The 27754-nt window shown below is 38.0% G+C and overlaps 1 protein-coding gene across 1 annotated transcript in view; it reads right to left on the bottom strand.

The window, feature by feature from the left end:
• The window catches only part of LOC129423486 (cell migration-inducing and hyaluronan-binding protein), a 193582-nt gene that overhangs the window by 34752 nt on the left and 131076 nt on the right, over window positions 1–27754 (bottom strand). Inside the window, exons 12-16 of the mRNA XM_055179820.2 lie at window positions 19843–20012; window positions 13705–13914; window positions 6196–6401; window positions 1797–1866; window positions 1415–1543 (exon numbers count right to left, since the gene is read on the bottom strand). Of these exons, the coding sequence (XP_055035795.2) occupies window positions 1415–1543; window positions 1797–1866; window positions 6196–6401; window positions 13705–13914; window positions 19843–20012 (785 nt within the window). The remainder of the gene's footprint in view (window positions 1–1414; window positions 1544–1796; window positions 1867–6195; window positions 6402–13704; window positions 13915–19842; window positions 20013–27754) is intronic.

The following is a 27754-nucleotide window of genomic DNA, read 5'->3' as shown; positions in this document are numbered from 1 at the left end:
CGTCCGTCTGTCTCCATCTATCCATCCATCCATCCATCCATCCATCTATCCATCTATATAACCGTCCATACATCCATATAACCCTCCATATATTTATTTATCTATCTATATAACTATCCATCCATCCATATAAATGTCCATCTATCAATCTAACGTCCATCCATCCATCCATCCATCCATCCAACCATCTATATAACCGTCCGTCCATCCATATATCTATATAACCGTCCATCATCCTTCCATCCACAGTTCTATCCATCCATCCATCCATCCATCAATATAATGGTCCATCCATCCATCCATCCATCCATCTATATAACCGTACGTCCAACCATCCATCTATCCGTCCATCCACACATCCATCTATCCATCTATATAACCGTCCATCCATCCATATAACCATCCATATATCTATTCATCTATCTATATAACTATCCATCCATCCATCCATATAAATGTCCATCTATCCATCTAACCGTCCATCCATCCATCCATCCATCTATATAACCGTCCGTCCATCCATATATCTATATAACTGTCCATCATCCTTCCATCCACAGTTCTATACATCCATCTATATAATGGTCCATCCATCCATCCATCCATCCATCCATCCATTCATCCATCATCTATCTATCTATATAACCGTACGTTCCAACCATCCATCTATCCGTCCATCCACACATCCATCCATCCATCTTTATAACCGTCCATCCATCTATATAACTGTCCGTTCATCCATCCATCTGTTCATCCATCCATCCATCCATATATATATCCATCTATCTATAAAGTATAACCATCCATCTATATATATATATATATATAAAATAGTATTCTTTCTTTCTTCCTTCCTTTCTTGACTACCCTTTCTCAAGCCAACATAAAGTTTGTTCTAAAACTTTACCATCTAGTTACTTCATATCTCTGTATATTTTACAGCCCTATTATAAATAATGCTCTTGCTTTGCCGTCTCTAAACATTTCTCACTTTTAAATGGCAACTTACACACACACAAACAAAAACATATTTTCGCCTTCTCCATTTTCGCCAACTTTGGTGTTATAAGCCCAAGTTGCCCTGGGCTTTGCCATACGCTTCTTCATAGTGACAGAAGACCATGTTGTATTTCAGCACAAACACAACAACCCCTGGAAGCCTTAAATCATATTTTATAAGGAGCTAAGTAGCTAGAAGCTCACAATGAATTATATTTCAATTATGGTGGCCGCGCTAAGAACGATGCCATAGATTACGGCAGAAAGCGATCGCCATTTTCCTTTTTTGAACAACAAGATCATCAATCTTTCCCGTCGGCCTTCTAATGGTATATACGGAGAGCTCGGACACCCTCACCTATATCACCGGTACCCCGACCCACATTCACACAGACACACAAACGGATGTACTCACCCTGTAATTGGAGTGAGCTCTGTTATTAATGAACAGCCCCATGGGTGTATGCTCGGTTTTGCCCGGGGAGTACATGCCCTCCGATGGCCCGGTGGGGACGTGGTGGAAAATAAACCAGAATCCCGTTTCCTGCGAGACCACACACACAAACACACCGTATGGGTAAGAAAGAATGTAAGTCAGTACTAATGGTTCTCCTAATGGCCCAGCGTATGAATAATGAACTCACAGCGGTACATCACAACACACACACACACTAACACGCAGACCTGACCGCTGTGCGCTTTATCACAAACAAGCAAGGTAGGTGGAAAAGAGCCGCGGTGCGCACGGATACCGTGGCACCATTAATCAGAGCCATCGCCGTGGTAACGGGTCTCACCTCGGAACCGGCCGCAGCGCAGTTGATGAGATTGTTATTGGGGTTAGCTATCCAGAAGGTAGAGGTGGCGCTAAAAGAGGAAGAGAAAGAGATACTGATTAGATTGTGTGCCATATTATTGCTTTCTGCCTCCACCGTAGCAGGCAAAAACAAACATGCTTGACATTTACCAGATGTCCGTTCTAAACCTGACCTCAAACAGACTATTCGGCTCCACTGTAACTTAACATGAAATAAAAACATGACAGGTCTGACTTTAATTGTTTCTGTTTTTTGTGTGTTTTTTCATTATTAGGGACACAATAACATCTGAAAAGGTTCAAACCTGAAAAGGACCAAAACTGGATCACGTGCTCTCCCTGCCAGACAAAGGTTTTAACCCAAATACTGTACGTCTAAGGATCATAATGAAATGCTGATTTCAATGCATATTACTTTTGTAATATAACATAAAAAATAATATAAGATAAAAGTAGGGGCGAGACTTGGGCATGGAGTGAATCAAAAATGGGCCTAACATATGAAAATGAAGCCATTTCATTAAAATGAATTTAATAAGGCCATTTTAATCCATTTTAATAAGAGATTATGAAGACAGACATGTTTTAATCATGTTTTAATGTGGACTGATATATCATGCTGCTCAATAATCTTTTAATGAAAATCACACTGCAATATGCCATTTGAAACGATGTATCACAGGGATCTCTATAATGTATACACTCTTTTACAAAATTTACATCTAAAAGGTTTGCCACGAACGTCAGTATATATGAGAGCCATTATTGCAATGTAATGCACTAATGCATGGGTCTTCAACAGGGGGTCCGTGGTGGTGTTACCGGGGTCCTCCAAAAATTCTTGAATTCAAAACATTTTTGGGAAAATGAAACAAAAATGCAATATGTTTATAATAATAAACATTAAACCTTGGTTAAAATGTAGAGCATAAAGTAAAATCTTATTAACATAGTATGTTACATCTTTCCCTGCCAGCATTTTTGAAAAAAGTTGCCATCCATCGCCAGCATTTTTTATGATTTTCACAAAAGTGTTAAGAGCGCCAACTAGTGGATAATAACGGAATATTGTTTGCCGTAAAATCTCGTCATTTGGCAGGGAAGCGTTTTCTCTTAATTGAGATAATTCATCAATGGCGGGGAAAGAGTTAAAGGGATAGTTCGACCAAAAATGACATCAAACCCATGATTCACCCACCCCAAAGCCGTCCGAGATGCATATGTCCATCATTTTTGAGACAAACACATTGTCAGTTATTTAAGAAAATGTCATATCTTTCAGCTGCTAAACAGTAAAGTTACGGGGTCCACGTCCTTTAAGTCTAAAAAAATTGCATTTATCCTTCCTCAAATAAATACAAACGGCTCCAGGATGATAAATAAAGGTCTTCTGAGGGTAATCCGTGATGTGTTGTTGTAGAAATATCCGTATTTAAAACTTTATAAACAAAAATAACTACCTTCCGGTAGGGCCGCCATCTCCTCTGTATTCAGGAGAGAGTATCAGCGTAGTGTATGCACTTTTCTTAGTGGCGTATGACAAATTCGGAGGGCGGGGGCACAAAGCAGCACCAGAGAAACCTCTGTAAGATGCGTAAGCTCTCATCTTGAATGCTGACGCGACCAAGATGGCGGCATTATCGGAAGCTAGTTATTTTCATTTATAAATGTGGATATTACTACAACAAAACGGTGCGGATTGGCCTCGGAAGGACTTTGTTTGTCATCACGGAGCCGTTTGGATTTATTTTGTGAAGGATAGATGCACAATTTTTTGGACTTGAAGGACGTGGACCCCGTAACTTTGCATTTGATTAACTGAAAGATCTAAAACATTTTCTAAAATAACTGAAAATGTGTTTGTCTGAAAAATGATCGACATGTGCATCTTTGATGGCTTCGTGATGAGTAAATCATGGGTTTAATATCATTTTGGCCGAACTATCCCTTTAAGAGTATGTGACGGTGTATACCAAAAATTATTATTTTAATATCTTTGTAACATAACCAAGTATGTAAATCCACTCATACGGTATTATACATGTCTTTATAGAAATGGGGCCCTATTTTAACGATCTGAAACGCAAGTGTGAAGCGCAAAGCGCAAGTGACTTTGTGGGCGGATCTTGGGCGCTGTTGCTATTTTCCCGGCAGGAGAAATAACTCTTGCACCAGGCGCAAATCAATAAGGGGTTGGTCTGAAGTAGATTCATTATTCATAGGTGTGGTTTGGGCGTTACGTCAAATAAACCAATCAGAACGCTATCCAACATTCCCTTTAAACGCAAGTGCGCAAGACATTCTTGTAAGAGCAGTCAAAGACAGAGAAGATGTTTTGTATGGGGATGGGAGAAACCCGCCCAAATCACAATCGGTTAAACAGGCATGGGAGGAAATAGCCACAATTGTTTCGTCAGCTGGCATCCCCAGGACGATGCACCAGTGCCGCAAGCGCTACAATGATGTCAGGAGACTACACTAATGCTTTGGATGCTTGTTCTTTCTACATGATACATATAAATGGTATAAATACACATTCCGGTGTCTGCACATACTGTACATAAGCAAAAGTTTGCACTTGTTAATGTTTGTACGGTCTTTAAATATGATTAAAATCTAATATTGCAATTTATTTAATAATCACCCTACCCTAAAACTCCACATATAAACACACTGTGATGCAATCCCTGCTCTCTCACAGCCATTCAAAATAGACGTTGCTTACTGTCAACACCGGTTTCCCAACCCAGACAGTTTTGCTGCTAGAGTTTATCAGCTTTTCTTAATGTGGCGATGTTGTTGTTTTAATTAGCAAAGATTATAAGAGATTGAAAGAACGCAAGTGCATCTTAGGTTAACGAAATCATTACTGAATAATTAGAACAGGCGGAAAAGTTCATCATTCCGGCCACATGTTGTGTTGTTATTTCCTTAAAGGAAGACTTGATTACGGAACACCGTAGAGAGAGGGAGAAAACGTCTAAAATATGGTTTGTTAGTTGAACGAGCTTCCGATATAAAGCTGGAAGCGTGATTATGACAAACATCCTTTGCATATGCATAAAACAAGCAAAAAATGTTCAAGATTTTTTTGCTTACCCCATTGGCAGATTTTTATGCTTGTTTTATGCACAAAATCCCTTAAATTTGATATTTTTGGTCTAAAAACTAGACTTATTTTTTTGGGTCGTTTTGCTCATCAAGAAACAGCATCTTAATTTAAGAATTTTTTGATATTTTTACTGAAAACAAGAGAAGAATAGTCTTTTTTTGCAGTGCACTTTTAGCATAGCTTAGCATAATCTATTGAATCTGATTAGACCATTAGCATCGCGCTCAAAAATAACCAAAGAGTTTGGATATTTTTCCTATTTAAAACTTGACTCTTCTGTAGTTACATCGTGTACTAAGACAGACATACAATTAAAAGTTGCAATTTTCTAGGCAGATGTGGCTAGGAACTATACTCTCATTCTGGCGTAATAATCAAAGACTTTGCTGCCGTAACATGGCTGCAGCAGGCGTAGTGATATTACGCAGCAGCCGAAAATAGTACTCTTGGTAACTTTCAATGGCAGGGGAATAGGAAAAATATCGAGACTCTTTGGTTATTTTTAAGCGCGATGCTAATGGTCTAATCAGATTCAATGGATTGTGCTAAGCTATGCTAAAAGTGATACCGCCTTACTCAGAGATCGGTTGAATGGATTCCAAAAAGGTAAAAATCAAATTTTTAACTCTAGGGGAGCTGGAAAATGGGTATCTTTTCAAAAAAGTGGAGTGTCCCTTTAAACCATTAAACAGTTTTTCCACATTTCTGTGTTTAGGATTTTTTGGGTGGGGCTAACACAGTGGCTCGATGACACCAAGCATGGCCCCACCCCTAACACAATTGTGAGCAAAAATTCAGGTTGTAACTGTATTTGAAGTTGAAAGAGAAGAAAGCTTTCCCGAAAGTAGGCGTGGTTTCAGTGCAGACAGCACAATTTTATCATTCATTCAATTTGGCTGGGTGGTTAATAATAACACATTTTTCTGTGGTGTGGCAAACTCAGAACACAATTATAGGTGGACGATTGCAAAAAAAACATATAATTTCATTGATAATTTCGACAAATAGATTTGATGTGGCATCATGTTTTTGCTGAAATATAAATATTCCGCTTGCATTCTCACTGTACTAAGATGTGAATGACGTCATTTTACAACATTTTTCAATTCACTAATTACATTTTCACCTTGCTTTCACACTTAAATAGCCATTTAGATTTTATTTCCAGAAACAGTCCTGTCTTTTCGATACTGTCGAACACCCATGCGACTGTATCTGCTCCAATTCAGACCTTCTCGTGAATACATCATTCACTCCCTGAGCTCACCTGCAGTCCTGGCGTGGTTTAGCTACATATCCAGGATAAGCTCCATTAGTTATGTGTCGGCACATCTTGCTGTCTCTGTCGGAGGGGAGAAGTGTGCTCGCCTTCACCAACAGACCCAGACAGTGATCAAATGTGTTCCTCTCTTCTGGTCCGTCTTCCGTGAAGAAGCAATGCCCTAAAGAGTCGTATCCCACAATGTCCTTAACCTACATGAAGAACATCAGAAGAACAGAGATCAGGTTCGACTTTCAAATAAAATTTACATTTGAAATTAAAAAATTGGTGCCACCTAAAAGTGAGTTTCTCAAAAAAAGTGTTTATCTAAAAAAAAAACACCACACATTGGACTGAAAGGTTACATTTTTGTAACGTTAGATCAGAGGTCTGACTTCCGCCTGACCTCAGCTCTTACCTAAACACGTCTACGACGGTATAATATAGAGTTTCTTTCTTATTTGTCCCTACAAAAAAATATAGCTTTGCCACATAAGCATTCTCTGTATGCTTGTACGCTTCGTACACACCGTTAGAGTTACACATTTTCAACTTGCGCGCCCAATTTTGTGTCATTTGCATCGCCCCACGCGATGTTGCATCTATCCGCGTCTTTGCATTGACTTTGTATGTAATCTACTCGCGTAAATCGTTAAATTTGCGTTTGGAGTGTACCCCCCCATTACATTATTAAGTATGCTTGTAAAAACACGCCCTAATTTTTGGCCAGCTCCTGCAACTAGGCCGTTTGACAGAGCGACCCCATTCAAACTTTAAAACGTTCGGGCAGTGTCGGCCTAAGTTGCTTGAGGACATGACGTACATGACGGATCCATGTCGTTCTTCCGCCATATTGGATTGAACAGAAAACCAAAAAATTTGTACGAACTTCACGAAACTGGACGTACATGATCCTTGGACCACACCTCGCAAAAGTTACTAGAAGGATTTTTGATTTTCTGAAGCATTTGCCTGTCACAGCCCAAACGAAATCTGCGGCGTAGCCGCCAAACAGGAAGTTGTTCATATCTTAGGAACGCTTTCACGTATTGAAACCAAACTTTGTACATGAACTTGTACATCCTCACATTGGAGACCCAACACCAAAAAAACATTCAAAAATGTTATGCCACCAAACAGGAAGTTGTTCATATCTCAGGAATGTTTTCACGTATTGAAACCAACCTTTGTACATGAACTTGTACATCCTCACATTGGAGACCCAACACCAAAAAACATTCTAAAATTTTATGCCGCCAAACAGGAAGTTGTTCATATCTCAGGAACGTTTTCACGTATTGAAACCAACCTTTGTACATGAACTTGGGACTCCAATGTAAGGATGCATAAGATAAAAAACTTTCGCAGTTCCTCCAGAAATGCATTTTGTCCATTTTTTATTATATTGAATACAATGAATTACTGAAGGGAAGTTCATCTACCCTACTGAAAAGACCAACTAAAACCAGCCTAAGCTGGTCTCCATGCCTGGTTTTAGCTTGTGTAGCAGCCTAGATTCAGAGGGGTTTTAGACACTTTTTAGCTGGTCAAGCTGACCTTAGCTGGTTAGACTGGGAGACCAGCTGACCCACCAGCTTGACCAGGCTGGGAGGACCAGCTTAAACACGCTACTTTCATCTTAAACAAGTTATGACCAGCCAATCAGCTTAGCCAAGCTTCCAGCCTAGTCAAGTTGGTTTAAGCTGGTGGGTCAGCTGGTCTTCCACCCTGACCAGCTAAAAAGTGTCCAAAACCCCTCTAAAACCAGTCTGCTACACCAGCTAAAACCAGGCTGTGAGACCAGCTAAAGCCAGGCAACCAGCTTAGGCTGGTTTTAGCTGGTCTTTTCAGTAGAGTGGATGAACTTGCCTTTAGTAATTAATTGCATCCCACAAGATAATAAAAACAAATAAAGCAAAGGTCAAAAAAGCTTACATTTCAGAGAAGGCTGATAGCAGACCACCATCTAACCTCCATTTTCAAACAGAATAAACACTCGTTGGCATTTCTAAGAGCCCAAGTGAGGCTGAATTACTGCATGCCATGCGGCCGCATACAATTTCAACTGCTCGCTGTGAACCGGCAAACAAACAAATTTTGAGACTGAAAGCGATTCCATTAATCCTTTCAGAGAAACAGATGAATTGTAAACTATACCTCAGTGTGCGATAACGACTACCGCTGGGCAAAGGAACATTTCGCCTTGTTAAACGCATTAGAGGCGTCCCATGTCAGAAAGCTATTCCTGTCAGATCTCCGAGGTTGGGATGCCTCCCCGCCTGCTTCAGAATAAAATCTTAGCATGCGATCGCAAACGAATAATACAGCTCTTTCTACCGTGACCTCTCACCTTGTCTCCTGTGAGGAAAATAAAGTGGATAACGGCTTCAGAGTCTTGTATCCGAGGATGGATTGCCGCACGGTGAAATGTCAGTAAAAACGGCAAACGTTATCTCAACTATTCAGGCTACAGTAGTTTGAAAAAAGATAAGTACACTGCTTTTTGCTTCAATAGGAAGAAATCGCTCCTCTTTGAGGTAAACAATGTGTGATGTTTTTGTGGAGTCACATCCGTGTTGCATCGAATGTGGCATGAGACGGTGAATAAACGGTGAGACGTGGTACCAAAAAAATAATAATAATTCATGAGTTAAAAGTTTAAGCCTGAAATCCTGTGTAATTCTCCTTTGCTGTTGTTGTGATACTGGTCCACGTCCTAACACAGAAGGGAACCTTAATCAAAAAGTTGCATTTAAATGTATGATAAGTTGTTTCCTGCAACTCATAATCTAATTATCTGGCAACCACCTACAAATCTTTAGCAAATACATAACGAAATGTATGTAGAAAAAAATTGTCAAAATACGTAGCCCAGCTGTACCCTTTAAGAAGGTCATAATATACCATTAGATGAAGATAGTGTATGCATTTGCAATATGTGCCTAAGATACTAATATTTAATTTTAAATATGTACCTCTAAGGTATTATTATGAAAAGTAGAAAGCTGTATTTTTGAAAAGGTACGGCCCAAGTAACAACTTGGGTACAATCTTTTTTTTAGACAGTGTATGGTTTGAAAGCACTGAAAGTTGCTTTGGTTAAACAGATGTTTGACAGATGTTTAAAGGTTAATGTTTTAAAAACCTAGTCGAGTCATTTTGCAAAGTATACATCCAGACACACGACACGATGACAAATCTTACCTATAGTCTCAGTCTAACTATAGTTAAAACATGATTAGCACAAAGTACCTAACGTTTTGCTACAAAAACGATCCCAAACGAGGCATAAGGGTCTTATTTAGCGAAACGATTGTCATTTTTGACAGGAAGGGTGGCAAATATACACTTTTAAAGCACAACTTTTTGTCTAGATCCGGTCCAGCGCAACCTAACGTAAATGCGTAGTGACGTAGGGAGGTCACGTGTTACATATATAAAATGCACATTTGCGGACCATTTTAAGCAATAAACTGACACAAAGACATTAATTAGTATCAGTTGACATACAACAACGTAGGAACGGTCCTCTTTCAACACACTTGTAAACACTGGGGCGGAGTTTCGCGTTCGTCTTCTGTGACCTCTTGACGTCATGACGTATTGCGTGGGGTCACCTGGCGCATCACGACCAGATCTAGACGACAAGTTGTGGCCCAAAAGTGCATATTTGTCATTTTTCTTGTCAAAAACTACAATCGTTTTGCTAGATAAGACCCGCATGCCTCGTTAGGGATCGTTTGTAGTCCTTTGAAACTCCGTTGAAAAAACTGTTACATGTTTAGTTAAGTGTTAAGTGTTGGTGTCTATTACAATCCTGCAATGTTTTCCTCAAAAAACATAATTTCTTCTCGACTGAACAAAGAAAGACATCAACATTTTGGATGACATGGTGGTGAGTAAATTATCTGGATTTTTCTTTTAAGAAAATGGAATATTCCTTTAATGGACGTTTCTGAGGGGAAAGTTTGTGTTTTTTTCAGTATGGACCTGCCAAACGTAACTGTAACGTCAATAATTCAGCCTAAAGGCTAGCATGTAGCATTAGCTAGCATAAAGTGCTAATTTAACAGTTTACTTTGTTTTTAGCATTGTACTTAATTTAATGTGTAATATAATGTTGGGGCGTACATCTCAACTTGCATGCACAAGGTTTACACAAGAAGGAGGAAACAATCATGTTTGAGACTCACAATATGTCAATACCATTTACAGAACTCTTATTATTCATCTATGCCTACGTAAATACAGTTTTACATTACTGTATCAAACCACAAAGTTATGATTGATGTCAAAACTTGCTTTCAGATGATTGTTTGCTGTTTAGACTAAAAACAATCAATTCCATCCTGAAAGAAAAAGTGCTGCAGATAAAGTGAATAGCCTGAACAGACAGACAGGTGATGGGTAGCTTTTGATCACTATGACAGGAGCCACTGGGTATGTCATAGATTTTTTTTTTTAGAAATACATTTTTAGGTTTCTTTGTGTTTGTGTCCACGATTCTTCTGCTAGTGATTCATGCACAATATAATAAACACAGTGACCTACGTACTTTGCTGTAAGTCACAATAATAAAGCGTCCTTCTGCACTAATGAAAGTTAAATATAAATGTGGCAAACAAAAGCTGCAGGTTTGAACTCAATGATGATTCTAACTCTAAAAAGGACTAAAAAAACAAAGCATCATAAAGGTTTTCTAAAGTCAAATGATAGCTGTGTGATGAAAAGACCAAATTCTTCATCCTCCAAACTCACTGCATTTGGTTACAAAGAACTTAAAGGATAACTCTTTGATAAAAAAAGAATCCCGATAATCCAAGATGTTTATGTCTTTCTTTGTTCAGTCGAGAAAAAACGTTTTTTGAGGAAAACACTCCTCAAAATTTTTCTCCATATAGTGGACTTTAGTGGACCTCAACAGTTTACAGTTTCAATGCAGCTTCAAAGGGCTCTAAACGATCCCAACCGTATTATCTAACGAAATGATCGTCATTTTCACTCCAAAATAAAAAATGTAAACTTTTAAACCACATCTTCTCGTCTTGCACTCGCCGTGTGATGCGGCAGCATGACCTTACGTATTACGCAATCATGTCAAAAGGTCACGCATGACAAATGCGAAACTACCGCTCCATTGTTTACAAGTTTGGACAAAGAGGACGATCAGACTTGTTGTATGTGAAATAATACAATTGAATGTTTAAAATGGTCTGCAAGTGTGTGTTTCACATATTTCCCGCGTGATCTTTTGACATAATTACGTAATATCGTGCGCTGGCGTGTCACACGGCTAGTGCAAAACGAGAAATTGTGGTTTAAAAGTACATATTATTTTTTATTTTTGATGATAGGTTCGCTAGATAAGACCCTTATGGCTCGGTTTGGATCGTTTAGAGCCCTTTGAAGCTTGAAACGGCACTTTTAAAGTCGCCAAGAAACGGAAGTAGTGATTGTCTTATTTACCCCATGGGGACGTATATCCGAGTTCATATCTTCTGAAATTAAATAAGGCAGGGATGGACTTGAATTCGTCCATTGAGAACTGATTGGATCGTTAGAAGTTAGGTCATGTTGGTAATGGCTGCGATCTTTTCCAGGGCCCCGCCCACCTGCCATACCATATGACCGGAAGTAAAGAGATCGTTTGGAGGAGATTTGCGTTTTTGTGTTTTATGAGGGCACATGAATAAAAAAAATAATAAAGATCACAGATAAGTCATTTGTAAAAATACCACAATATTACGAAACAAATTACAGTTTTTTTTTTCATTTTAATTTTATTTTGATTTAAAACTGCATTGGAAATATAAACAATTAAGGTCCACTAAAGTCCACCATACGGAGAAAAATCCTGGAAAGAAAGACATAAACATCTTGGATGACACGGGGGTGAGTAAATTATCTGGATTATTTTTTATGAAAGTGAAGTATAAGAGTGCGGTTTTCAAGCTTTTACATAATTAAAGTGTATCATTGTAAATACTCTAACTCTTTTCCCGCCACTGACGAGTTATTTCGTCAATTAAAAGAAAACGCTTCCCTGCCAAAGACGAGTTTTTATGGCAATCCATATTATCGCTGTTATGCTAAAGCATAACGCTAACAAAATTCCTTTACAAAAATACAGTTATCTCAGCTTTTTGTTAAAAATTTGGCATTTTTTAAGAAACCTACCCATATTTAAGATGGGATAAAAATAGAACAAATTAATATAGTATGAAACTTTTTTATTTGGGTCTGTTTTATCATTTGATATATTGTATGTTTATATTTAAAGATGAACATTTGAAGAGTTTGGTTCCAAAACGCAATAAATCCATTTTGACTGATTTTGGTAATAACATGTTTTCTATACCAAGAAAGTGATCAAGATGAAAACCACTATTTTCTTTTACAAACTTTCACATAGCATCACATAAAAATCTATAATTTGATTTTCAAAGATTTATTATAAAAACGAATTTTTTTCCATAAAATGCAATAAATCCATGACAAGTTTTTTTCAAACTGCTATAAATCTATTGAATCAATATATAAATGTGCATTCTTCTTTGCCATTTTATATTCATTTAGTTGAACAGTTGTACACACTGATTAAAAAAATAAACATTAATGGTATTAAACACTTACTTTGTCATATTAACATCACTGTCATTGTTGCGGTTATACTTGAGACGTCGTCGCTAAACTTTTTTAACAGCGATCAGCTGTAAAATGTTTTGGTCCTGCTCGATTTTCGTTGACTTTATGTAAAATAATGGAAAGTTTTTATTAGATCCCCTGGGGTCAATGTGTTAGCATGACAGAAGCTTGATGCTGTTGGGAAAACAAGCAACAGACGGCATTTTTCCGTCTCCCAGTGCCTCTCGCGTAAGATTTTGATGGCTTACGTTTCTTTCCCGTCACAGAAAACCACCACAGGTTTATTTATGCCATCAAAGTATTATTTTGTTTTTGTTTGTTGATCACGAAGTACAAGATGAGGAAAACTAGGATTCTGTGTGTATTGAAAGTGACGCCATTGTTGTTTACAATGCGTGGAATGGTGCGCTGTGATTTGTGGAGCGGATTTATTGCATTCTGCAGAAAAGGAGGAGTGCCGTTTATTGCGTTTTGGGAAAAAAGGGAGAAAAGATTACAGAATTACACAACGGATATTGGATTTTGCTTAAAATTAAGAATTTACTTTTAAATACTGACCCGATATAATACTGATTTTGGCGGTAACTCATTTAAAAAAGGCGTTTATCACGTTTTGAAACAAAACTCTTCATTTTCTGTAAGTGAATTAAACTTTTGTGAAAATCATTAAAAATGCTGGCGCTGGCTGGCAACTTTTTGGAAATTCTGGAGAGGTTTCATAAAAAACAGTATACGGGTTAATTTAACGTAAAAAAAAACTGTCATCACTGGAGGGTTGTAGGAAGGTTGTGGAAAGCAATTCCTGGTCATAAATAAAAATAAATAAATATTCCACTCAACGTGGATGTCTCTCAGCATCCGCAAACTCACCAGCAGGCCGTTGGAGCCGTGAATTGTGACACATCGGGAGAAAGTGTGATGAATGGACAGATCTTTCACATATGTGGGAGGGTCATAACCTCCCTTCTGGTCCACATCCCCGTTCATATGGAAGTGGACGGGGTAGTGACCCATAGACTGTTGACCCATGTGCTTAAGCTCCACCCCTTCCACATGCACAGAGCGGAAACCTCGCTCCATCTGCAGAGAAACAAAGACGGTGAAAACAGAAACGTGAGAAATGTGCCTGTGAATATTCATGAATGTGCGTGTGCTGTAAATGTACTTGATTTCCTAGTTTTCACAGGCCCGCCAAAATGTCCATTTTCACGTTACATTACTGCCGTTTTTGCACGGAAGCGTGTGAAATATGTCGCGTGTCATACGTGCGCAATGCAGCGGACTGCGTGTGAGGTTTCCCCAGAGAAGGGTGGCAAATTTTTGGCTCTAATTAATGTCTCTCATCCTTAAGGACAGTCGCTCTGACATTTCCCTAAGTGTTTTATAAATTAAATTAGCCTGTCTGGTAAATATCATGTGACAATGAATATGACAGGACAGCCTCGGAAGATAGTTCATAATTTACGGAGCGTAAATAAGAGCCCAAACATTTTTCGGTCAGATGTTAAATGTGTCAGTGGGTTCATTAACGTAAATGAGGAGGCCAAACAGGATTTGTGGTGGGCTTGTGACTGACAGTTTTTTACTAATGCTTTGTTATTACCATAACTTCCAGCTACAAACACAGATACAGCTTTAGTTGTTTACTGAATTCATAAATATTGAAACCAAATATGTAAGGATTGAAAATAATCTGCCAACAGTTATTAAAAACAAAAACCACAGAGACTATAAAAGGTTAATTCATCCAAAAAGGAAAACTGAGTTATCATTTATTCATGCTGTACCAAAACAAAAAGCTTTCTATCTTCAATGGAAAATAGAGGAGATGTTTGGCAGCACACTATTGGTTCTTAACTTACTAATCACAGCACAGCAAGACTAAATATGCAAATGACATTTATACCGGGAAGACTTTTAGCAAATAACGACTTAAATTTTAGCTAAGTAATCTATTAAATGGCTTCTTGAAAGTAATAACTAAACATAAATGTAAATATGAGAGCACACACCGCAAAAAATGATTTTCAAGAAAAAAGATTCTTAGTATTTTTGTCTTGTTTTCAGTAAAAATATCTAAAAATTCCTAACCTCTTAAACCCTGAGGACCCAGTCCCGGGTACAAAATTCCGTATTTTGACTCAAATAAAATATTCTTTTAATCTTTAATGGTCCATCATGGACCCCAGTAACACATATGAGATACTGTTTGAAAGCTTAGACTCTCTACTTTCTCCAGATATGCATCACTTTGAGAAATCTTTTACTGTAAGAAAGTTATTTACACTTAATTTACACCATCACCCCCCCCCATAATTTTTTATATGATTTAATATTCACATATTTCATATTTTTCAAGTATGACAAACATGGGCAAGTCTTATATCAAATGAAAGCTCTCATTCTCAGGAATAAGGCTACAGTGTTATTTTTGTTCTATTATCAACACATATCCAACAATAGTTGAATGAATAATAAGGTAAAAAATCGTCTTTTGTAAACATATGGGAAAATTGAGTGTGGACTGCCTCAGATAGCACATATAGCCACAAATGATACACCATCTTTTCTCTTAGGTCCTACTCTAAACAATGAGTCCATTCACAGCATTTTCTTAGGTTGTGTGCATGAATAATCCCTTGTTATTTATTATATGTCCAAAACAAAAAAAAAAAATATTTATATGAAAAATGTATTTTCGGACACTTCAGTTAAATGAAAATAACTTTTGAATGCGACATGCTAAAGAGATCATTCTTTTTTTGGGTGTTTACTGTCTGCTGCTGCTAACAACCAGAACTGTCTGCAGTCTGCTAGAGCATACAGAACCAGAGTTATACACTATCAGAGGCAGTATTTACAACATATAAAAAGAAAATTTGGTGTTTCCTCAAATGAAAAACAACATAAATAACACTATTTGTCACAAACAGCAGCTTTTTATGTAACTTCAAAGGGTTTTCTTTAAAATGATATAAAGCAATTGCATTTATTCCACTGTATGTGGTTATGGGAGCACTTCAAATGTTTTTAGGCAGAAATTGTATACAAAAAGGGTATTATTCCTCCCATCAGTTGGAGTAAAATAACTTTTGCATAGATTATGATAGAGAAAAAAATATTTTTTTCTCTGTAAGCTGGCAATTGCTGGAATCAAACAAAACTGTCTGCAGGGAGCTGAGGCACTCAGGGCCAGAGTTATACACTTTTAAATAAAAACTTTAGAAAAAAAACATCAAAAAGCGCCTATTTATTTTTGTGTTTATTAGAGGACTGACATCACATACAACCATGTTTAGCACTTTCAACAGTGTTTTATGTAATTTCAAAGGGTTTCCTGTAAAATGATACCAAACATTTGTATGTAAACCTCTGCATGTGGGTATGGGAAGCTTTTGAAATTGGGTAGGCCAAATCCACGCGAAAATCCCCAAAATAGCTTCAGGCATGGGCGGAAATCCCGGGGGGGTCGGGGGGGACAGGACCCCCCCCATCTGAGGGTTGTCCCCCCCTAAAATATCATTAGAATATGTGTATTGAAAATAATTTAATGATTTATAATACTTAAAATAGATGTGTAAGAAGTGAAACAATGCAAATGCAAACGGAGCAACAACAAAAAAAACTTTTAAACATTTTGATTCCCCCTCCCTTGCCTCACAGTGGTTTGGTCCACTGCCCGCGCCCCTTTTACCTCACCGGTCACCACCGACACACATTCCGGTGGTAGAGAAGTGTACGGAGCCGACGCGTTAATCAGCTATATACAATACAACGTTTCACATCACTTATCAGTTTATCCTCATATGTTTTAAAACTGGACTATGTTGACGTATAAACATGAACATATTTCGTTTTCTGAGAACAGAAGCAGATAAACGATCAAGAAAACATTTTTATGCATTCATGCAGAGGTGAGGCAGAGCTGAAAGTAACAAATTACATTTACTCACCTTGCTGTAACTGAGTTTTTTGTGTACTTTTACTTTGAGTAGTTTTTAATATCTGTACTTTACTTTTACTTAAGTATGTTTAAAGTATTGTAGGCTACTTCGCTACATGTTAAATCATATCCGTTACTGAGTAAAAATAAATATAAAAGTAAGGTGATAAAGACGCGCCACGGTCGGATGATTGATTGATGGGCGGGGGAACGCGCAAAAAGAACCATGGAGAGGGACGAGACAGGCGCGGGCTAATACAGACCCTTGATTCAATTCTTACAAAAGAAACCCCTGGCCTTTGACGCAAAGCGATTGTTTCATTCAATTAGGGTTCATGCTCTTGAGTACGGAGTTTGAGAATTGCCGACCGGGTTTTAACCGCTAATTTGCACGATGCGTTTTTAATACATGCGCATTATCTTCCGAGGGCTAGCAGCTTCGCGTCAAGTCAAACAATTTAAGAACGTACTCGAGAATGCGCAGATCATTAGACATTGCAGAGAGAGAGAGAGAGAGAGAGAGAGAGAGAGCGATTGAAAGACATCAGGTACACAGGTCTGGGAGCTAATAAACGTGTAAAGGATGTATAGTGTATAGCCATGGCACTCATCTCATTATATGCTCATTTATGTATATAGTTTAATAACATAATGTATGTTACCAGCAATACATCAATTACAACCTTCATATAATGATTGTATTTACTAGCTGCTGACCTCATATTATTTTTGCTTCAAAAGTGCATAACTCACCTGTAAAACTCATTAAATAATTCCATAAATGTTTCTTATTTATAAAAAAGCTTTTTATTTTATTAACATTTGTTATTGCACTTTAATTGTAGAGATGTTTACAATTAAAAACATAGTTTGAGATGTATATATCCTTCCTTTTTGAACTATACTAGAAACCTCTCCCCGCTGTAAAAAAGTAACTCTTAAAATTAAAATGACTTACTTTTTACTTGAGTAGATTTTTAGACCAGTAACTTTACTTTTACTTAAGTAAAATATTATTAAAGTAACTTTACTTTTACTTAAGTAAAATATTATTAAAGTAACTTTACTCTTACTTAAGTAGAACATTTTATTACTCTTTTCACCTCTGCATTCATATGTATTAAAATTAAATTTGCGTCCGTTCATAGAGAAAGAGAAACGTTTTCTATCTGTACCCATTTCCTTGCAAGTACAATTTTGCCTGTATTATTGGTGTCCCCTTCAAAAATTGTTCTTGAAAAATTTTATGTTTATTGTCCCCCCCAACATTTAGATGAGATTTTCGCCCCTGGCTTCAGGGTGGAAGAAGTTAAATTAAGAGTTTTTTCTTGATGAGCAAAACGACCCAAGAAAATAAGTCTAATTTTTAGACCAAAAATATCAATTTTAAGTGATTTTGTGCATAAAACAAGCAAAAAAATGGGGTAAGCAAAAATATCTTGAACATTTTTCTTAAACACTAAATTCAAGAAAAATTTGCTTAACCCATTGGCAGATTTTTTTGCTTGTTTTATGCACAAAATCACTTAAATTTGATATTTTTGGTCTAAAAACTAGACTTATTTTCTTGGGTTGTTTTGTTCATCAAGAAAAAAACATTTTAATAAAGAAATTTTACATATTTTTTTTTTATAATTTTTTGCAGTGTAAGTTATAGACAACATTTATTTTGTCATCTTCTAGAACTTTTATTGTATGGAAAAGTGCAATGCTCACTAAAGGCGACAAACACCAACAAATACCAAAAACCTGACAATGCCGATGTATGTTGGTATTCGTGGGATCAGTGTAAAAAAAGAATTAGTCCATTTTCTAAAAAAAATATTTTATTTTACTCACCACCATGTCATCCAAAGTGTTGATGTCTCTCTTCAAATTATGTTTTTTGAGGAAAAAATTCCAGGATTTTTCTCATTTTAATGAACTTTAATGGACCCCAATACTTAACAGTTTTAATGCAGTTTAAAATTACAGTCTCAAAGGACTATAAACGATCTTAAGCGAGGCATAAAGGTCTTATCTAGCGAAACGATTGTCATTTTTGGCAAGAAAAAAAAAATGCACTTTTAATCCACAAAGACTTTTAGCGGCATCTAGTGGTGAGATAGCAACCGACGGCTTAATCCACAGCTCACCCCTCCTTTTCGAAACGCATAGTGAAGCTACAGTGGCCACCACAGGACAAACATGTCATCGTCTGAGACAATTTCGTAAAAAATTATCTATAGAGCAGTTTGTCCGTTTGGGAAACATGACGGCGACTTCCATGTAAGATGACCCGAGGTGTATGTAGATAAAAACGGCTCATTCTAAGGTAATAAAAACAATTCATTATGTATTATAGTTATGTATATTATATTGCATTTCTGTCAAGAGATCCTTCTAAAAGTTACACAGTGCACTTTCTGCTAACTGTTTTCCTTCATGTTCCTTGACAAAATACAAGCACGCAGGTTTGAAACGGCATGACTATGGGCTACTTATTAAAATTAGTGAATCTTTTTCATCACTAAAACAACTGCCAATGTGGTGAAAGCAGATCGTACGAAATCAACTGTATGAGATTATCCACCAGAAATCACCCACCAATTCACTAAATGTATTTCATGTCAAATAGTAAAAAATTGCAATGCGATCGTGTTGGGATGTAATCACTGTTTACATGTTTTAACTTCATTTCTCTTGGACGACAGGTTGCCCTACTTGTTCTAAGCAGAAATGTCGCCTTGAATGAAGAATCAGGGCAACCTTTTCTCAGACAGCAAGGGTGAAGAGGGGACGGGAACACTCAGATCTGGGCCAATTACTCGAGGGGTCAGCTGCCCTCTTACACACACGCACACACACAGAGATAGACAGACAGGCTCTCGTGTGAGCCGAAGCCAAAGGAATATTCCCTTCAGCTTGTGTTAATGTCGAGCTGGAGGTGCCATCGTTGCAATAACTCACTCTTAGGGTGTTCAGATGAGCTTGTATGTATTACAAGGCGGCTGTGGGTGGTACTCAACTTAACAGGCTTTTGAGGCTGTGAAATGTGCGTTTGAAGTGACGGTGAGGAGGGGTACCTTGAAATGTCCACCGAAAGTGTCAAAGGAAAAGAATTTGCAGGCCTCGTTGCCGTAACAGGTGGGCTGCATCTCGCCTCTGATCCGAATGTTACGGCTCAGTAGGCCGACCTCGGCACGCATGTCCACGCCATCCACCTCCTCTCCCATGTGTAGGTACGCTGGTTTACCTGGAGGACATAAAGAAACACGGTTTATACACGTCTGCTTGGTGTATGCTCCCTATCATCCTTTACTAAAATTTAATGCGACATTTCGTGTGCCAAGGTGTACAAATATGGTAATTATTCATTTCCATGAAATATATAGAAGTATAATGATATCTTGAGTACCATTAAATACCCAGGCAGACAGACAGATAAACAGATAAATGACAAACAGACAGATAAACGACAGTCAGACATTTAGAGGCAGTTTTTCCAGACAGGGCTCATCCTAATCCCAGACTAAAATGCACGTTTGAGCTGAATTAATTTAAAAACATCTTGTCCTGTTTAATTTTAACATAGTTTAGTGACATTGTTTTGTCTTAAGATTCACACCTGTAGTGTTTTTTGTACGTTTTTATCAGTGTTCATCTACCTAGACATATAGAGAGAAGCCAAAAAGAAAGATAAGAGAGATAAACAAAAAGAAAGACAGATAAACAGACAGACAGACAGATGGACAGACAGGTAGAAACAGACAGATGGACAGACAGGTACATGGAGACGGACGGACAGATAGATGGACACACACGGACAAATAGATGGATGGAGACGGACAGACAGATAGATAGATGGAGACAGACGGACGGACAGATATATAGATGGAGACAGACGGACAGATAGATAGATGAGACGGACAGATATATAGATGGAGACGGACGGACAGATAGATAGATGGAGATGGACGGACAGACAGATAGATTGATAGATGGAGACGGACGGACAGATAGATAAATGGAGACAGATGAACGGACAGATAGATAGATGGAGACGGATGGACGGATGGACAGATAGATAGATGGAGACGGACAGATAGATGGATGAAGACGGACGGACAGATGTATGGAGACGGACGGACGGACAGATGGATGGAGACGAACAGATAGATGGAGAAGGATGGACAGATAGATTGAGACGGACGGATGGACAGATAGATAGATTGAGACGGACAGATGGACAGATAGATTGAGATGGACGGACGGACGGACAGACAGATTGAGACGGACGGACAGACAGATGGATGAAGACGGACAGATGGATGGAGACGGACGGACGGACGGAGACGGACGGACAAATGGATGGAGACGGACGGACAGATGGATGGAGACGGACGGTAGGACAAATAGATGGAGACGGACAGACAGACAGATAGATTGAGATGGACGGATGGACAGATAGATTGAGACGGACAGACAGATTGAGACAGACGGACAGACAGATGGATGGAGACGGACAGATGGATGGAGACGGACGGACGGATGGAGACGGACGGACGGATGGAGACGGACGGACGGACGGAGACGGATGGAGACGGACGGACAGATGGATGGAGACGGACGGACGGACAGATAGATGAGACGGACGGACGGACAGATAGATAGATGGAGACGGACAGACAGACAGATAGATAGATGAGACGGACAGACAGGCAGACAGATAGATGGAGGCGGACAGACAGACAGACAGACAGATAGATACGGATGGACGGATAGATGGGAATGGACGGACAGATAGATGGATGAAGACAGGTGGACGTACAGATGGATGGAGACGGACAGACGGACGGAGACGGACGGACGGACAGATGGAGACAGACGGACGGACAGATAGATAGAGACGGACGGACAGACAGATAGAGACGGAACACAGACAGATAGAGACAGACATATAGATGGATAGATAGAAGAAAAGACAGATGGACAGACAATGGATGGATGGATAAATAATACATAGATGGATAGATAGATAGATAGATAAACAGACAAACAAAAAGAAAGAAAGACACAGACAGAAGAGGGACAGATATACATAAAGACAGATGTATGTATGGATGGATGGATGGATGAATGGATGATAGATAGATTAGATTAGATAGATAGACACCGACAGACAAAAGAAGGATGGATGGATAGATTTTATGTTTAAAAAACAAAAAATGTGTTATTCCAATAATAACACAGAGATGTTTGTATTCTGATTGTGCTGTTTTTAACACATTCATTCTAAGAGTGCAGACAGATAAACAGATAGATAGACAGCTACGCAGACAGACACAGACAGAAGAACAGATATTTGGACAGACAGACAGACAGACAGACAGACAGACAGACATATCTATCTATCAACAGAATATCAAGAGCCTGCATACAATGATTTATGGTAATGTTGAAAAACTGTATTTCATAATAAGCAATAAAGAACAAAAAAGACAATGCATAAAGAAATATTAAAGCTTAGAGAGAAAAATAGGCCAAATGAGAGAGGGGGAGAGATGATTTTTTAAATTCTTTATCTGATTTTCATGGCTTATATTAGACAGGGTGCAGAGGGACAGAGCGAGAGAGATGTCAGTCCGGTCTCAGATTCTCTCTCTGTCTGACCCAGATGCTGAGGAGACTACAGGACTCGTGAACGCTCTGATAATCACAAACATGGAAGGAAAGCTCCTCTGTTTCCTCAGACAAGCCCCCAGAGATTCTGCAATGTTGACAAATTGTCCCTTCTAATGGATGGGGCGTCTTTCCAAGCTCATGTATTCATTTTTTAAAATGACTACAGCCACTATTTGGCTGGAGTGTCGAGCTTTCTGTGAGGGAGAAAAAATACTTTGCTATTAAATCTCAATAGTTTCTCTTATACCATGCTGCAAAAACTAGGATTGCTGTTCACCAAGATAAGATGCATTTTGCATACACCAGCCTAATAGATTAGCACTAACTGGCATTAACCACACTGTCGCATAATAACCATCAAAACTGGTTACTTGAGGTACTAATATGAACTCTTTAGGTGCATAGGTGTACTTTTTGAAAGGGTCATGAACCAGTGACAGCTAGAGACCATTTTTTGACTTTTTTTTGACAGTGCGGCATGGACCAGCCATGAACAAATCATGCTGGTATAATAAGGTGGTCTTTCCAGCAAGGTAGACAGCAATGGGTTTTGCAGAAGTCTCACACCTCCTCTAAAGTTTTCCAGTGATGTCTCCAAATGTGCACAGATTTGCCAAAAAGCATGTCTATTCTCTTACCATTGACTTAACATTGAAATCACTCGCGATTGACGCCTCTACCGCGAATGGTCTGAACGCAGCATTACTGTCTCATTTATGGGTCAATGACAAAACAAGCTTCAAAAACTTTATTGAATTTGTTTGTTTTTTTAAATAGACATAATGCATATTTTTGAGTCAGGAATAATGTGTTTGGGAAACTGTATTAATTAACTCTTTCCCCACCAGCCTTTTTTTGAAAAGTTTTTTTTTACAAAAGTAAAAAAATCTTCAAAAAATATATAAACATGCAAATATATCAAATGAAAAAACAGACCCTCTGCTTTCAAACAAACAAAATGGGAAAAAAACATTTCATCCTATCTATATTTAAATATAACTCTTAAATATGGGTATTTTTCTTCAAAAATATATATATATTGTTTTGAGCAAAAAGCTGAAATAATTGCATTTTTGTGAAGGAATTTTATAAGAGATCAAATTCAGAACGATTATCAAAACATACACAGATTTAAAATTAGTAAATTTTTTTACTGTGGCGGGCAAGACGGTAAATAACATTTTAAAGTATTTTTATTTGCCCCACTCAAAAAAATGTCAGGTGGTACAACCAATCATTGTCTTTTTGCCAGATAAGTTTTATTCTTAGCTTAAATGTATTAAAACTAACATTTTTAGCTAAATTATTAGCTCAAAATATCATCTTGTTTTTAAATTTATTGCAGTTGTACCCTTTCACTTCCTGGTTGCACCACCTGACCTTTGCAACTAATATACATTAAACAGGCTTCTGCTTGGATGCAGATAAAAACGTTTGCCTATGATAAAAAGATCATAAATGTACTTTTTAATTAAAATTAAAAGATGTTTGATAATATAGCATTTTCCTAGTTTTACATGGGTTGTACCACCTGACACAAAAAGTGTACAGAGTTTACAACTTGCTATTTTTGTGTTCCAGAGAAATCTAAAATCTTTTCATTCAGCCATAAGGATCACTTAGACGATGCAATATCATGTTTACTGTTAATGCTTGTTAACTTCTTAAGAAAAGGACCATGATTGTGGTTATACCACGCTGACATTTGAAAACATCCAAAATGTTGAACAGAAAATTATCCCAACAGCTATTGATATTTCTGAAATGTGCTTTGTAGGAAAGGTTTTTGATTTTTAATATTTTAAATACAATTTTTAATAGTTGTATTAAACTATTAATTTGTATGGACACTTCCACCGCCTACCATTTTACAAGTTTGAGATACCAAAACATAAATATTTTTTATTGAAATATAGTCAAAATGTATTTAAACTAAAGTGACACATTTCATAAATGTATCAAGTTATTTATAAAGTCAATAATGCCCCTGGACACAAAAATATGCATGTCATGTCATTGATCGTTGTCTTTTTATGAGTACATTTTAGTAGGACCATCTGAGATAATGTTGATACGTCAATGAAACAAAAACTCAATTCTGTCTGCTGGGCGACATCTGAGCGATTACATTCCCTCCTGAGACGACAGGCACTTTTGTGCGTTTCTAAAATAAAGATGGATTTCACAGCCACGACAGGTAAGTCTCCGCAATTTTTCTAATGGAGTTTACTCAGAACAAATAGCTGTCTAATTATTGTGCGATTTCATTGGCAGGACAAATGCAGATCTATTTTAATCACATGAACCCATCCACCCGCCCTCGCCTAAATATCACCATCAAATTAGCTGACTGCCAGCTGTCGTGAAGCAGATAGATGACACAAGGGTGAAAGTTCAGAAATATTCTTTAAAAAAAACAGGGTCAACAGACTCCAACTGCATCCCTGTTCTGTTTGGAGACGGGTGAGCAAACCCGGCAGATTGGCACCCCTTTCCATTACACACAGTGACAATCAGCAAACTAAAGATGGAGTCTACTGAGCAAAAAAAGATATGTATGCAGTCAGTGGGAGTCAGGGCCTAGTGATTAATGCATAAAGTTAATTCACATTGAGCTATGGTGCTCGTATGGGCAATGTAAGTTTCTGGCTGACTGCATTTCCTGCCAGCTTTCACCACCATTATCCATCCTACCTCTCCTTGTTCGGAGAATACTAGGAGGTTACATTGAATGGAAATCAATTTTGAATGTCGCCCTAAAAAAATGTTTTTTTTGAAAGGTTAAACATTTGAAAGAAAATGTTAAATAATACATTTTTGGAAGTTTTAAGAGAGTTTTCTAGAAATGTAGGCCTTGCTGGTCCCCAAGATGGTTAATATTAGTGGGCTTCATGCTGGTTTATAGGGCATTGGTAGAGTAAAGCCCGGTGAGGTGTCAGCCAGGATTTAGTTGTCTGGGACAAATTTTGAAATCCTAAAAGATTCCTGGAATCCTAGGCTAAAATCTGCCTTCTTTGATCGCTAGTTTGACATGTTCACAGACTGACGATTAATGGCCGTTGCGATCAAAATTATTCTCCGACGAAATTCTGCCGGTGTCAGAAATTTTGAGAATCTCCCTACGGCAGGCGGCAAATCAAGAACCAATAGAAGCACAGAACCCGATGACGCAATTAGTGGGACAACAACAAATCAACACAGACAAAATAGTTTTTAGTTTTTTTCTAGTTTTTAGAAAATGAATTTTTCTTGAATTTAGAGTTTAAGAAATAAGTTCAAGATTTTTTTGCTTACCCCATTGGCAGATTTTTTTGCTTGTTTTATGCACAAAATCACTTAAATTTGATATTTTTTGTCTAAAAACTAGAATTATGTCTTGGGTTGTTTTGCTCATCAAGAAAAAGCATCTTAATATAAGAATTTTTAGATATTTTTACTGAAAACAAGACAAAAATTCTAAGATCATTTCATTTTTTTGCAGTATGTGGGTTCACACCAGCCGCGTTTGAGGTGTCAAAGTCGCGTCTACCGCGTCTTGTTTGCCGCTTGAACATTTTGAGTTTACTCACTTCATTTGCGCGTGAAAGCCGCGCGTGAAATTCTAGTCATCGAGACATTCACGCGGAATTTCTGCAACTCAGCTCGCTTACTGTTATTACATCACTTATAGAGCAAGCTCCTGATTGGTTAACGCGGTGCGTTTTTCCGCCAAAGTTCAACTCCCGCGGAAACACTCAATTCTAGACGCGAATGAGGCGGCAACCGCGCTGCCCTAAACGCCTGATTCGCGCCGCGAGACCTCCAGATACGCGTCAACGCGTCTTTACATTTATTTAACATTGAAATCACTCGCGCTTGACGCCTCTACCGCGGCGGGTCTGAACGCAGCATTACAGTCAGACCAAAGCTTTAACGCCAGCATATGTTTTCAATTGTTTCCAATGGAAGCGCTGCATTTTTTAAAAAAGCCAGCAGCTGGCTTTTTTTCACGCCGAAAGCCGTCGTTTCACAGTTTTTCCGTATTCAGCGCGAGAGTTGAAAAATATAAAATTTTGGGTGAAAGCTCAGCTCGTCAATGTCAGTTCTCACACGGCCGTCCAATCACAGTAGAGGAGGGGCGGGACAAATATCACAACAACCAACCGGCGCATTGTACAACTACTGATAAACAAAGCAGAAGTATAAAGCTGGCAGTCGCGCCCGGCGGGGCGTTTTTAGCTGGGTAAAAAAGCTTTGGTGTGCATGCCCACTTACAAATGAATAGTAAATCAGTTTGAGTAATCATAAGAAAACTTTTTTAAAATAAGAGCTGTTGGAAAGGTTTTTCAGGTGAAGCTCAGAACAGATAAAGGCAATAAAGGTACACACCAAAATAAATCAACAGCTAATCCAGCTAGTCCGGCAAAATATTCATCACTCATCCACACCCCTCTACATAACACGGACAGAAAGAATGACACTCCATCAACACCCCATGGCATTTACTTCTGAAAACATACAATTAGGGTGTGAATTACTGAGGATGGGGAGGGGAGTATTTGGATGGCTCCAACATTCAAAAGGAATTTACTAGGTTCAATCCTAGTTAAGCTCTGTCAACAGTACCTTTGACATTTGTAAAAGCAAACAAAACTTGCGTGTACAGTAATGGGGCAAGACATTCCTGAGGATCTAAAAAAGCATTAAAATAAATAACCCATACACATTTTGGGTCACGCTCTGTTTTGAATTAGATTGACCTACTTTTTAATCGGTATTTAATCTCAAGTCAACATTTCTCTCACTTTATCCATGTTGGTGCAATGCACTGTGGGATTGCTATTCTCTACAATTGATAAATGTGGTGCTACCCAACATTTTGGTGAAAAGTAGTCTCAAAATATAGTCAAGAGAACAGCCTTCAATCTGAAGCATCTGAAACTGTAATGCCTTAAAATGTTGTCTACTTAGGCAGCTTACAAGGTTTTAGACGGAGCCGCTTTATGATATACAATCAAGATCATATATTGAAAGTCTGTCTAAAAGTTTTAAAAGCTTGGAATTTTGAGGAAATGCAGGCCTTGCTTGTGGTTGCTTATTTGCTGCAATGCATTTTGGGATTGCTTTCTCCAAAATTGATACATTTGACGCTGTACTACATTCTGGAAAAAGAAAGTGTCTAAAAATATAATTACGATGTCTAGCTTTTTTTTTTAAAAAAGGCTTCAATCGGGAGCACAACTATAATGCCATAAAATGTTGTCTACTTAGGCAGCTTATAGTTTTTTTTCATATTGATATTGAATGTCGGCTTTAAAAACCTTTTCTGAAAGT

Source organism: Misgurnus anguillicaudatus, chromosome 21, assembly GCF_027580225.2.
Source record: "Misgurnus anguillicaudatus chromosome 21, ASM2758022v2, whole genome shotgun sequence".
Taxonomy (NCBI): Eukaryota; Metazoa; Chordata; class Actinopteri; order Cypriniformes; family Cobitidae; genus Misgurnus; species Misgurnus anguillicaudatus.
The sequence above is the reverse complement of the archived record's forward strand: the minus strand, read 5'-3'. Positions and strand labels throughout refer to the sequence as shown.